Consider the following 11,588-nt stretch of genomic DNA (forward strand, 5'->3'; position numbering starts at 1 on the left):
CCGCTGCAAGAACCTCAGCCCTGGTATGGATGTAGCGATCAGCCAGCCCCATCTCCCTCTCCTGCCTGCTTTCTGCGGAGCCGGGCCCCCACCAACTCCCCCTCGCCCGAGGATCCCCGTCCCCAGCCCTGCCGTCCTTCCCGTATCCGACCCCGAGCACAGGGGTTGCGGGAGCGCGGCAAGACCTGGGTGACATTGCGCCGCTTACCGTGGTCTGACAGCAACGCTTGCTCGAAAACATCGCTGCAAGAGGAATCCAGGACAGAGCCGTACCGCTGGGACCAGCCCTCCAGCTTAGCATAAGTGACAAGCTCTGCGGGCTCCCTGCCAAGGGTTGAGCTGCGCCGTGCCCTGCCGTGCCGTGCCGTGCCGTGCCAGCCCGGCCAGGGCAGACTGGCACCCAGCTGGGCGGCGGGGAGAACCGCAAGGCAGCGCGGAGGGACAGCGCCGCAGCCCCGGCTCCCAGCCGAGCGGAGCTGGAGAGGAAGGAGTGGCAGCCTCGACAAAAAAGGGCTTTTTACTGCCAAGAGCTTGCTCGCTGTGAGCCGGCATCCGTTTTGGAGGTGTTAGGCTGGTCCGCATCGGTCCTGGGTGGGAAGAAGCGAACAGGCTGTCTCTGGGCGCGTCCTGTCTCGGTCGGGTACCTGCCTCCAGTGTAGCAGCGGGAGAAGAGTCTACATCGGCCCCCTTCTCTCAGGCAGGTTGTGGCAAAGCAGGCAGGGGTACCCCCGAGCTACCTGGGCTGCCCCCGTGGCCAAAACAAGCCCGGTGGGGCCATCGGGGCCGTGCCAAGCCGCGATGCTGTCATAGCGCAGTACGGTCTGGGGGCAGCATTAAGTTGTGACGCACTCGGTTGGAAACATGCAGTTGGGAGATGCTTGGTCTCTGCTTCCCGCGCTGTGGGGCTGTACTGTGAGGGATAGAGGGGTCTGCTGTCCTGGGAGTAATAGTTGCCTGGGCAAGGAATGTTTTAAATATTTTAAAAGAGGTTGGTGCAGCTTATGATGTTACTGAGTCGAAAGTGTGGGGCTGGGATAGTCAGCTGTCTATTACTGACTGTAGCAGGGTAGAAGGTGATGCACAGGACACTGTCCCCGTGGCAGCCCATTCTACAGGGAAAAAAGTCTGTTCCCAGGTCACTCTGCTGTCACTGTTCCCAAGTCACTGTGCACACTGGAGCCCCTCTGCAGTGGAGGGGAGGAGGGACACATGGGATGTGCGCAGCAGGGGCTGGTGTGTGCCAGGTGATGAGTTGTTCTTGATCATGGGTTGTGCGTGCTGTGCAGGCAGTGGAGGTGCAGGAGGGACTGCCAAGGTGAATTAGTGACCCAACATAGGAACAGTTCCATCTAACATACAGCCCGGATCTGCCCCTGCTGTTTCTATCTGCGCAGCTGAGGGTGTCTGTGTGCCTGGGGGACGTCACAGAGCTTTGTGGCTGGGTGTAGAGAAGATACTTTGCTAGGGAAAAGTTGGGGAAAGCCAGCAATTGAACTCTCATACTGAAATGCTGCCAGGCACAGAGAGAGGGAGAATGACTGCAGGGAGGGTGTTTGGTGGCTGTGAAGTCTGTCTTGAAGAATGTCACGCACCCGTGGCTGGGCACAGGTCTGACAAGAGGAAGGGGAGCCTTGACATGCACAGGGTATCTTGCTGCACAGAGAGCTGAGCACTGTGTTGTTTAGCACAGGAACTAGCAGGGTGGAAAGGGGATGTGTCTGTAAGAGTTATGATGCATAAAAGAGGCACTCCAGATAGGGTTAAACCCTTTATCTGGATGCCTAAATTCCTGCGTTAACCTTCATCTGTTACTTTAGTGCTGGGCTACAGCCGTCGGTACAATCCTGTGCCAAAGCTGTGTCCAGGCCAGCTTGTTACCCAGCTCCCCAGACCAGCACTGGATCTTGCCTCTGGTCTGGTCTGAGCTGAGGAGTTGAAGGGGGCTGTCTTCTCCCTGCCCTGCTCGTGTAGGGCTGTCCCCAGCAGAGTTGGGGCTGCTAGGGGCTGGGCTGCAGCATCAGAGCGACCTGCCTCTTGCCCAGTGCGGTCCCTCACCTCTCCTTGAGACATTTGCTATAGCAGCACTCCGGGACATCCCCTCAGCCTGCTTTTGGAAGGGAGGGCACCAAAGAAAGATGTTGTTGATTCAGTTAGAAATCCCACTGGGACAGTATATTCCTAGGTCTCTTCAGTGTTGCGCATGTCTAGGGCAGAGCTGGCTGGCTGGCCTGGCGTGCTGCAGCAGTGAGCTCATAACCCAACAATGGCAAAAACCCCAACCATGTTTGGGGTCGTCCATAGTGGCATTTGGCCAGTGCCCAACTTTCTCTTGGGCAGTGCTTGCAAGCTCAAAGATACCAAGAGATGCTGTCCTTTCAACCCAGGGGGAATCAAACCACAGAGCAAAGAGAAGCCGGAGAGAGGGACCTGCTGGTTTGGTGTCTCTGGTCTCTGCTGACGTGGCTGTGAGTTAGGCTTCAAGAGCCTACATATCCTGTGCTTCCCCAGCAGAAACAGCCTGTGCACCAAAGGGCCCAGAGTTTAGTGGACTGACAGGCAGTTGTTCTAGTACAGTACCAGAACAGCAGCCACAATGCTGAAGTGCATCTTCTCAGCTAAGGCCTAGGCTGAGTCCACCAGCTTTGTTCTGAGATCAGTGTTGGCTGGGGTTGGCATTTAGCCAAGCAGAGTCTTGGCAGGATTTAAATGCAGACATAAAGCTTTGCCCTCTCAATCTCCACAGTCTCCCTGTGTGCCTCTCATTGTCCCCCTGCACAGGAGTGCTGAGCAACCCCTGCTCCCTGACTCTGAGGTGGGGTACTTGGCAGTGTGCTGTCAGGACTTGTAGCAGGGCAGCTGGAGCTTTTGAAAGCCGCAAGGCTGTTCAGCCTTTGAATTACTCGCCGACAGAGCCCAGGTTTTTGTAACACAGTACTCTGCCAGGCTGTTATCCAGCAGTGTGCCATCCAGAATTACTCCTCGAGCCTCTCCTGGTATCAATTCATTCACTCTGCATTTAGCCGCAATCCTCCTGCAAGCCCTGCATGGGGTTGGGGTCCTCTCCAGTGTTGCACCTCGCCCTGCCCTCCAAAATCCCAGCTCCCTTCCTTGGGGACAAGGAGATGACACCTCTCTGTATTGCCACTGAGCCGGGTAGAAGCCAAGCCATGTGTCCCATTCTGCCCTCTCTTTCCAATGTGCTTTTCTGCTGTTTCCAGTCCCCCCTTCTCTGTGCCATTTTTTTTAGTCTCCTTTTTGTGTCCGTTCGTTCTCAGCATTTTTCAGCTGCATCCATGGCAGTGAGTAAGATCCCTTCCCTTCTGTTTCCCATGGTGACTCCTTATCATCTACATTGCTCTGAGATGCCGGTTTATCCCCCTGCTCCACTTCCAGGTTATGTTCTGCAAAGCTTTGGATTGTTTTTTCCCTCCAGGCTCTTCTTTAAGTCTCTCTTCTCCTCTCGCTGCCAGCCCACTGATGTGTACCTCCTGCTCACAATTCAGCATCCTGTCCCTCCGGCACTGGGGCTGCATGAATTGGGCTGGGGTCAAATCTTCTCTCAGGCTCTGGGGCCATAACCCCTCTATAGGCATCCTGCCTTCCCAGGAGACAACTGAACCCTACTTTCTGCCTGCTAGACTGGGGCGATCCCTTCCCTCCTCTGAGAAACAAACTGGTGCTATGCCAGCATTTCCCCAGCGGGAAAGTGCGGGAGGAGCCGGGTTCCTGCTCTGTCCTGGCTGTTGCGCCTCTCGGGAGTGATGGATGTCCCTTCTCCAGACACCGCTGGGGCCTGTGTGCTGGCCAGCATTCCTGGGCTCCTACACGCCTCCAGTTGTACTTTCTCAGCCACCAGCAAGATCTCTCAGCAGCAGTCTCCGGCCCAGTGATGGATGTTGACAGCTGCATGAACAGCCTGTGCGAGACTCGATTATTTTCCTCCGAGGATGATGCCTTCCAGATCGTGCTCCGAAGCCCTCTGTGAGCACTGTGTTGAAATCCTCTCTGGAGCCTCCCCAATTGCAGAGCTGTGCTGAGCACTGCTGGCTTACACCCAGCTTGGCCCAGACAAACACTTGGGAGCAGGGCCCTGGAGCATCCTGCTGCAGGCAGGCTTGTCTTGTTCCTGTGCTGAAGTACAGGCAATGGGTCCTGCTTTGTTCAGCTTAGTGGTGTTTGGGTCCACAAGGAAGGAAAGGCGCTTGAGGGTGATGGGCAGGGGTAGGACCAGGCCACAGCCACTCCAAGCAGCAGTAGCCCACCCTGCCTTGACCAGCCACAAGGTCTCCTCTGGGAGCCTCATGAATGACAGCACGCCAGGGTCTCTGCCAGTGCTGGGCCAGTGCCGTGCTGAAGTCTGTCCCAAAGCTGAAGTGTGTTCCTACGAGAGCAGTGCATTCCTGGGGAGTGCTGGGTGCTGCCATGAGCCCATCTCTGCCAGCCCAGGGCAGGTGGCTGACAGCAGCAGGGTTGCTGGCTATGGTCTGTTGTGTCATGGAGCTTCTGAGGGCCCTGAAACAGACTGAGGTCCCACTGAGCAGGGTGAAGGCAGGCACCACCAAAGTCCATCCCAAAAGCTTGCTCTCCTTGGACTCAGGCCTCCTGAGTGTTGTTGCTTTTACCGGCCTGGAGCACCTTGTAGTGGGGAGAAATAGCTCTCCCAAGGACTTGGAAGTGTTTGGTCTGCCTCACCATTATGCCTGCTAATGCTGTGACACTGTCACAGGTAGGTAGAGTGGAAGGAAAAGAAAGGAGAAAATGCCAGGCCCATCCCCAGCACCATGTCTGGGGTGTGCTTGGGGTTGCAGGTCCCACGGTGCCCAGGAGAAGCAGCCGCTACAGTGATGTCAGTAGTCCAGCCTGCACAGGGCTGGATCAGGACAAACTGACAGGGGGTTACCTTAACCTCCAGTACCCCTGAGCCAGTCTGGTGTGCCTTCTCTGTCCTTTGGAGCAGCCTCCAGTCTTGGCACTACTCTCCTGCTGACCCCCCCGCTCTTCTCTCTGCAGGCACTGTACGGCTCCATCAAGAACGAGAAGCTGCAGTGGGCCATGTAAGTACCCCTGCGGGAGGTGCTGCTGCCCAGCACTGGGCAGGCAGTGAGGCCACCAAGCCCCAGAGGCTGTATGAGCCGTGATGCTGCAGTGCAGGTGCCCCTGTGATGATTTGGGAAGGAGAGGGAGCTTGGGATGGACTGGGCTGGGGCTGCAGGCAATGTAAGCCTGGTTGCCCTCAACACCTTCCCCAGCATGCTGAGAGAAAGCCAGCTGAGGCCAGCTTCCTGTGGCTTTGGTGTGGTTTTGTGCCTTGGTGGCCATGCCCGTGTTGGGAGTAGGCAAGCTCTGGGGGTACTGTGGCTATGCCGGGGCCCCACAGGGTGCCCGCACCCTCGCCCACAGCTGCCATCTCCAGCAGCAGAAGCGGCAGCGCCTGCGCTGCAGGGATTAATCAGCCCAGTGGTACCCAGCGCTGAGCGATGCACTCGGCCGCTGCCATGGAGACGCCGGCAGATGCTGAGGGGTTTAATTAGCAGCGAGCGGCTGAGGGAGGGGGGAGGCAGCAGTTCTGGGCTCCCACATCTTCATGCGGGCTGGGGGAAGCAGCACTGGTGCAGCCTGCCCACGGTGAGGGGGCAGGCTCTCTAGTGGGAGAGGGCTACCTACATAGTGCCCACACCTGCTCCTGCCCTCGGCTGGTACTGCCCGAGGCCTTCCCACTACAGTCTCCCTGCACCTCTTCGCTTCTGGCTCTGGGTCCCATAGTCTGGCTGCCACCCTGAATGTGTGGGGACCACAGCCTGGGCCTGTCTTTGTGGGTGAGTTCCATTCTAAACCCTTTTTTAAATTCTGGCCAGCTGGGGACCTGTAAGCCTGTATACCATGGGCTGGGGGATGTGGTAGCCCTGGGGTGCTGCTCCTCCATGGCTTCTGGCTCATCAGCCTGGCAGGTGCCAGTCCTATCCCTGGCCAAAAAAAAGGCTCCTCACTCCCAGAGCTAGGCAGGTGCCCCACCCTGAATCGACAGCAGACACCGCAATGCCCTGTCTTTCGAGGGGTCAGGCAACACCTCCACTGCCTAGAGGGACAGGGGCACATGGGCATGGCTGGGTTTGGGATGCTCACCAGTGGTGGTGGGAGACTGCTCATCTTGGCCTGCTGCTCCTGGCCTTGGTATTTGGTGTCCCCGCAAGGTAACAAACTCTTTCTCCACCCAAATCTGTGATTGTCAGAGATGAGGAGGAGCTGAGAAAATCCCTCTCGGAACTGGCAGACCCCAACCCGAAGTCCATCAAGCGCATCAGCAGCTGCAGTAACCCCTTTCTGGACTTCTCTCAGGACTCCAGCATTGCCACCTACAAGCATGGGCTATTAGTCCGCAAGATCCACGCTGATCCTGACTGCAAGAAAAGTAGGTGCCTGGGGAACCCATGGGAGGCACTTGGGGCAAGAGGGCACCAGTGAGCTCCAGAAACTAAAGGGGAAGCAGGGCAGAAGTCACCGTGTGATACCTGATGGTAGCAGGTAGCATTGTGCCTGGCTCCAGCATCAGCCCCCTGTGCCCTATCTGTCTTTACGTGCCAGGCATAATTCAACCCTCAGGCTGGGGAGCTGGAAAGCTTCTCCCTGCCCATTTGCCCCCACCGTCAGGGCTGGGCAGAAGCCAAGCAGGCGGGCACTGCAGCCCCTGCCCACAGCATTGGGAAAAGTGCAGACAAGGAGATGGGGTGGTGTGGGATCCCCAGGGGCTGCACCCATGCCACAGGATTGCAGGGATGAAGAAGGAAGGTGTCCTGTGCTGTGATGAACAAGGCACACAGCAGGCTGCTGTTGGTTGGGCACTGCCAGGCACGTTCACCCTATTCCCAATAAAATCCCCTTTAAGTCCTGGCCATCTAATGCCACCTAGATCTGATTAGATGCAGCTGCCTTCCAAAGCCAGCATTACCTGGCAGGCAGCACCGCCTTGTCCCCCTCCCTGAGCAGGGAGGCAGTGGTGCAGCCGAGCACAAGCAGCGAGGCGGGAGTGCAGCGGCGCTGTCGCTGTCCCTGTCCCCGGGAGGCGGCATGCGGCCCCCTGCCAGCAGCACCATCTGCCAGCCACGCGGCCTGCACGGGCTCAGGTGCGCGGGGACAGGCCTGGCGTGCTGCCCGTCCCGGGGGTGGGGTGACGTGCGTCGTGGCAGGGCTGGCTGGAGGAGGATGGGGGTTGCCTTCACCCCAGTAGTTGCTGAGGATGTTATCTGAGCTGGCTCTCTCCTCCCCGGCAGCACCCCGAGGGAAGCGCGGCTGGAAGCCCTTCCATGCCATCTTGAAGGGGATGATTCTCTACCTGCAGAAGGTAGGCAGCAGCAGAGCCACCTGTGTCTGCACAGGGGGAAGGATTGTCCCCAACGCAGGGGGTGGGTCATGGCAGTCTCCACAGCTGTGAGAGGGGCTCCAGCAAACAACAGTGCAAAGCCTGGCCTAAGCAGACTCGGCACCATGCATGCTTGAGCCATTGCTTGGGGATCTGGTGGCATCCCTGTTCCCAGGGTGGCTCAGCCTGAGCAGTGAAAGCAGCTGCTAACTGAGAGCCCTACATGCAGGGGGCTTGGCTGGGGAGACAGGAGGCAATGCCCTGGGTGGGAGGTTGGGCTGCACATCCAGTTCCCTGCAGGCACACATGCTGCCCAGCTGTGGGCAGTGGGGAACAGCCCCTGGGCTGTTATCAAGCCAATGCACCCAGGTTGTGCAGCCTCTCCCCAGGGGGGTAGGATGAGCAGGAAGCAGAGTCCGCAGCTGGCTGGTGGAGGGTGATCTCCAAGCCCTGCCACTGCCAGCACTAGTCTGCAATACCTGAAACCTCATAGAGCTGACTCATGGTGGGGTGCATCCCTGAGCTGGCTCTGAAAGTCCCCATGATTTGCAGGAGGAGTATAAGCCAGGGAAGGCACTGGCAGAAGAGGAGCTGAAGAATGCTATTAGCATCCACCATTCGCTTGCCACGCGGGCGTCTGACTACAGCAAGCGACCCAATGTCTTCTACCTCAGGACAGCTGACTGGAGGGTCTTCCTCTTCCAAGCACAGTGAGTCCCTCAGGATCACTTGCTGGGCCCCACACTGGGATGCAAGGGCTCATCTGACTTGGGGGTAGGGTGGGATGGAGCTTAGGGCCACATTGCTCTCTCCAGTCCTGGCCCTTTCTGGTAGGAAAGGGACATGGTGTCAGTGCTGAGCTTTGTCCAGCTTCTCTTCTTCTTACCCTGCTGGGCGCAGGATTGCTGGGGGCAGAGTCCTGGGTGTCATGGCTGGCTAGGGCTCGGGTCTGGGGGACCTGGATCTTGTCTGTAGGGCAGTTCCCTCTGTCTTTGACACAGCCCATCTGTGGTATGGCTTTTTTCCTTAGGAACCCCGAACAGATGCACTCGTGGATCACACGCATCAACGTGGTGGCAGCCATGTTCTCTGCACCCCCTTTCCCCGCAGCCATCGGCTCCCAGAAGAAGTTCAGCCGCCCGCTGCTGCCCAGCTCGTGCACCAGGCTGTCCCAGGTGGGCCATGGTGGGGGGGCAACTGTGACCATGGGACAAGCCCCCTGGGTCTCCTGGTGGCCCTTTCCCCTGTGGAGGGACCTATGTGGTGCCATGCTCCCCACTGCCTCCCAGTGGGGTACAGGGTCAAGGGAGACACAGAGCAAAGGGGTACTGAGGTTGTGGGCAGACAGTGAGGTCTTGTTCCCCACAGCTGGAAGCGGAGTCAAGCAATGTTTAGACCATGGAAGAGAATGTGGTCCCACACCACAACTTGCAGGGTCCTGCCAGGGACTTTGAAAGGCAACTGGCGGGGGGGATTAGCTGGCACTCGTGCATGCCAGGTCAGATATTCATAGAGCAGAAAGGATTTAAAAAAAACACCAACCTAGTTTTAGAGGGATTAAATTCTTCTGCTTTAAGACTTCAGTCAGCCCCTCCACAAGGTGAGAGCAGACTGCCCCCAAGGGCCTGTGATTTAGCCTGCTGTTTAGAAAAAAAAATCAAACCTAACAGCAGAAGCTGAGATCTTGGCTGGACCCAGAAGGGGAAAAACCTGTTCTGTCCCTGGCCAGCTCACACTACCAGGGGTACAGACCAAGGCACTGATGTGGTGTCACCCTTCCCCAGGAGGAGCAGGTGAAGAACCATGAGACCAAGTTTAAGACGATGTCAGCAGAGCTGCTGGAGCATCGCTCCTCACTGCCTGAGAAGAAGGTGAAGGGCAAGGAGTATGAGGAGCTAAAGCAGAAGGAAGAGTACCTGGAGTTTGAGGTGAGCTGGGAGATACCCCCCTCTACCCTCACGCCCTCTGCCCCTGCCCGCTTGGCCATCCTGAGTGATGGGTCCAACCTATCCCTGTCAGATGAATTGCACTGTGTTGCTGCGTTGTTCGTGTCACTGGGTCATGAGCATTCCCCAGCCTGGGGAGGCTGACTGGGGTGGGTGGGGCTACGAAGCACCACCCCCTGACATGGGGATGCTGTGCAGGGGGCAGTACCCAGCTTGCCAACCTCTCTCTCTGCTGCACTGTGCCCCCCAGAAATCCCGCTATGGCACCTACGCCATGCTGCTGCGGGCCAAGCTGAAGGCTGGCTCCGAGGACCTGGCAGCATTTGAGTCCACCCTGTTTGACACAGTGGGTGGGGAGGACGATGCCCTGAAAAAATCCCGCTCCAGCCCCTCGCTCAACGCAGAGCCCTCCAGCACGGCCACCAAGGTGAAGCGCAACGTCTCGGAGCGCACTGGCCGCCAGCCCCCCGGCCACCCCCAGAAGTCCTAAGTGAGGGGCATCGGCCGCCTGCGCTGCAGCTCCGTTCCTGCCCCCCCAGCACAGGGGGTGGAGGCCGTGTGCCCGCCGAGACCCTGCATGTGTCCGCCTGTTTGCGGCACGAGCTAGAGGGAGCGACAGCCCTTCTGCAGCCGCCAGCACCAGCCATGCAGGGCCACGGCCCCTCCACCGGAGACGGTGGCAGAGCAGGACAGTCCCCGGTCCTTGCCTGCAGGAGCTGCCCGCACCATCGGCCTCATCAGACTTGTTCCTGCCCCTCCTTGTCCTGCATTTGGCTGCAGGACCTACTCTTTTGCCCTGGGGAAGGGGAACAACTGAAACCCACCTGCTGGGCTCAATTTTTCAATGGTTTAAAAAAAAAGACAAAAATGCAGCAAAACAAAGCCAGCGGCTGCTTCTTCTCCAGCTCCGTCGTGCCATGGGGGTAGATGGGAGGGGGCCGGTCCTAGCCTGTCCCCTCTTCTGGGGCTGGTGGCCAGGGAAACCAGGGCAATGGCACCTGGTCCCCTCCCTGCCACCTCAGTCACCTCTGCACCCTCCCCGCTTTCTTACAACTTTTGAACAGTTTTTGTGATACAGTTTTGCACTTTTTAGTACCAGATTGAGCTGACCACTAGGGAAGTTTTTTTGGGGCTACTTTTGATGCTTTTTGGGAACTGTTTAAAAAAAACAAACAACAGAAACTCAGCCATTTCCTGTAGGCACTGCATTCTGGGGGAAAGAGGCTTTTACAAGGACCAGGGGAGATCCAGCTCCTCCCTGCCCTGCAGCAAGCTGAGCACGGGCTCCTGTGTGTGCTGCTGCTGCCTGCTTCCCCAGCTCCACTTTGGCACCAGCAACCCTTCGGGGAAACAGCCCTGTGGCTGCCAGCAACAAGGAAGCAGCCTTGGGGTGGCAGCATCCATTGCTGCACTTGTGGCTGCATAGGAGGCTGATGGGCCGGTGCTTCATGACCCCCATTCCCCTTTTCCCCACCCCGGCAGCCTGGACAGGCCCTGTTTGCACCATGTGGGAGTGATCACCATCCTTGGGGCATGTTGGGCAGCAGTGTATAAGTAGTCCCAGTTGGGCAGCGACTCCTGGAGCCAGGGCTGACATGGGGGTCCCCACTGCCCTATGGGTCTGGCACAGGCTGGAGCCAGTTTTCCTTCCCACACCTCTTCTCCAACGCATGGCCAGGGCCTCAGGCTGCCAGGAAAGCCTGGTCTGCAGCATTGCAAGGTCCTCAGGCTGCAACAGCAGTGGTGCAGCCCCTTCCTCAGCCACGGGCTCCCTCCTTGCCAAGAAGTGGGGCAGGCTGGGACAGCCCCCACCACTCCAGGGTGAGCTGAAGGATGCTTGTCCGGAGCAAGGTGCAGGTGATGGAGCATGGCTGCAGGATTGTCCAGAAGGGGGTCTGGGGGCAGCAGAAGGGCTGTGAGCAGGAGCACACACGCAGTTCTCAGCTGCCTGGGACCTGGCTGGTTTCAGCACTGACTTTGCGAATGTGTCAAACTTTTTATTCTGCTCTTTTGAGGCTATTGCAAAAACAAAAACAAACGAACAAAATTTAAAAAAATAAAATTAAAAAAAAAAGGAAAGAAAAAAATCCACCCTTGCCCCAGGTGGCTTGGGGGAGAAAAAAACCTTTGTACAGCTTCTTCTCTCAGTTACTGAAGTAAAACTCACTCTTCACTTCTTGTGTGTGCTGTGGTTTCTTCCCCAACGTTGGGGATAGCCCTGGCACAGAGGGATGCTGAGGAAGGGCTGGCAGCTCTCTCCTTGCTGCCAGACTCCCAGACCCAGG

The 11,588-nt window shown here is 57.8% G+C and overlaps 1 protein-coding gene across 2 annotated transcripts in view; it reads left to right on the forward strand.

Annotated features, from left to right (window-relative positions):
- PSD (pleckstrin and Sec7 domain containing) overlaps positions 1–11,476 on the forward strand; it is a 38,507-nt gene extending 27,031 nt beyond the window's left edge. For both annotated transcript variants that reach the window (XM_050305707.1, XM_050305708.1), the window contains 7 exons: positions 5,011–5,054; positions 6,231–6,409; positions 7,269–7,339; positions 7,910–8,067; positions 8,388–8,532; positions 9,142–9,285; positions 9,554–11,476. In XM_050305707.1, the coding sequence (XP_050161664.1) occupies positions 5,011–5,054; positions 6,231–6,409; positions 7,269–7,339; positions 7,910–8,067; positions 8,388–8,532; positions 9,142–9,285; positions 9,554–9,793 (981 nt within the window). In that variant the 3' untranslated portion in view covers positions 9,794–11,476. The remainder of the gene's footprint in view (positions 1–5,010; positions 5,055–6,230; positions 6,410–7,268; positions 7,340–7,909; positions 8,068–8,387; positions 8,533–9,141; positions 9,286–9,553) is intronic.
- The last annotated feature ends 112 nt before the right edge of the window (positions 11,477–11,588 follow it).

Source organism: Myiozetetes cayanensis, unplaced genomic scaffold, assembly GCF_022539395.1.
Source record: "Myiozetetes cayanensis isolate MyiCay16 unplaced genomic scaffold, myiCay2020 scf10, whole genome shotgun sequence".
Classification (NCBI taxonomy): Eukaryota; Metazoa; Chordata; class Aves; order Passeriformes; family Tyrannidae; genus Myiozetetes; species Myiozetetes cayanensis.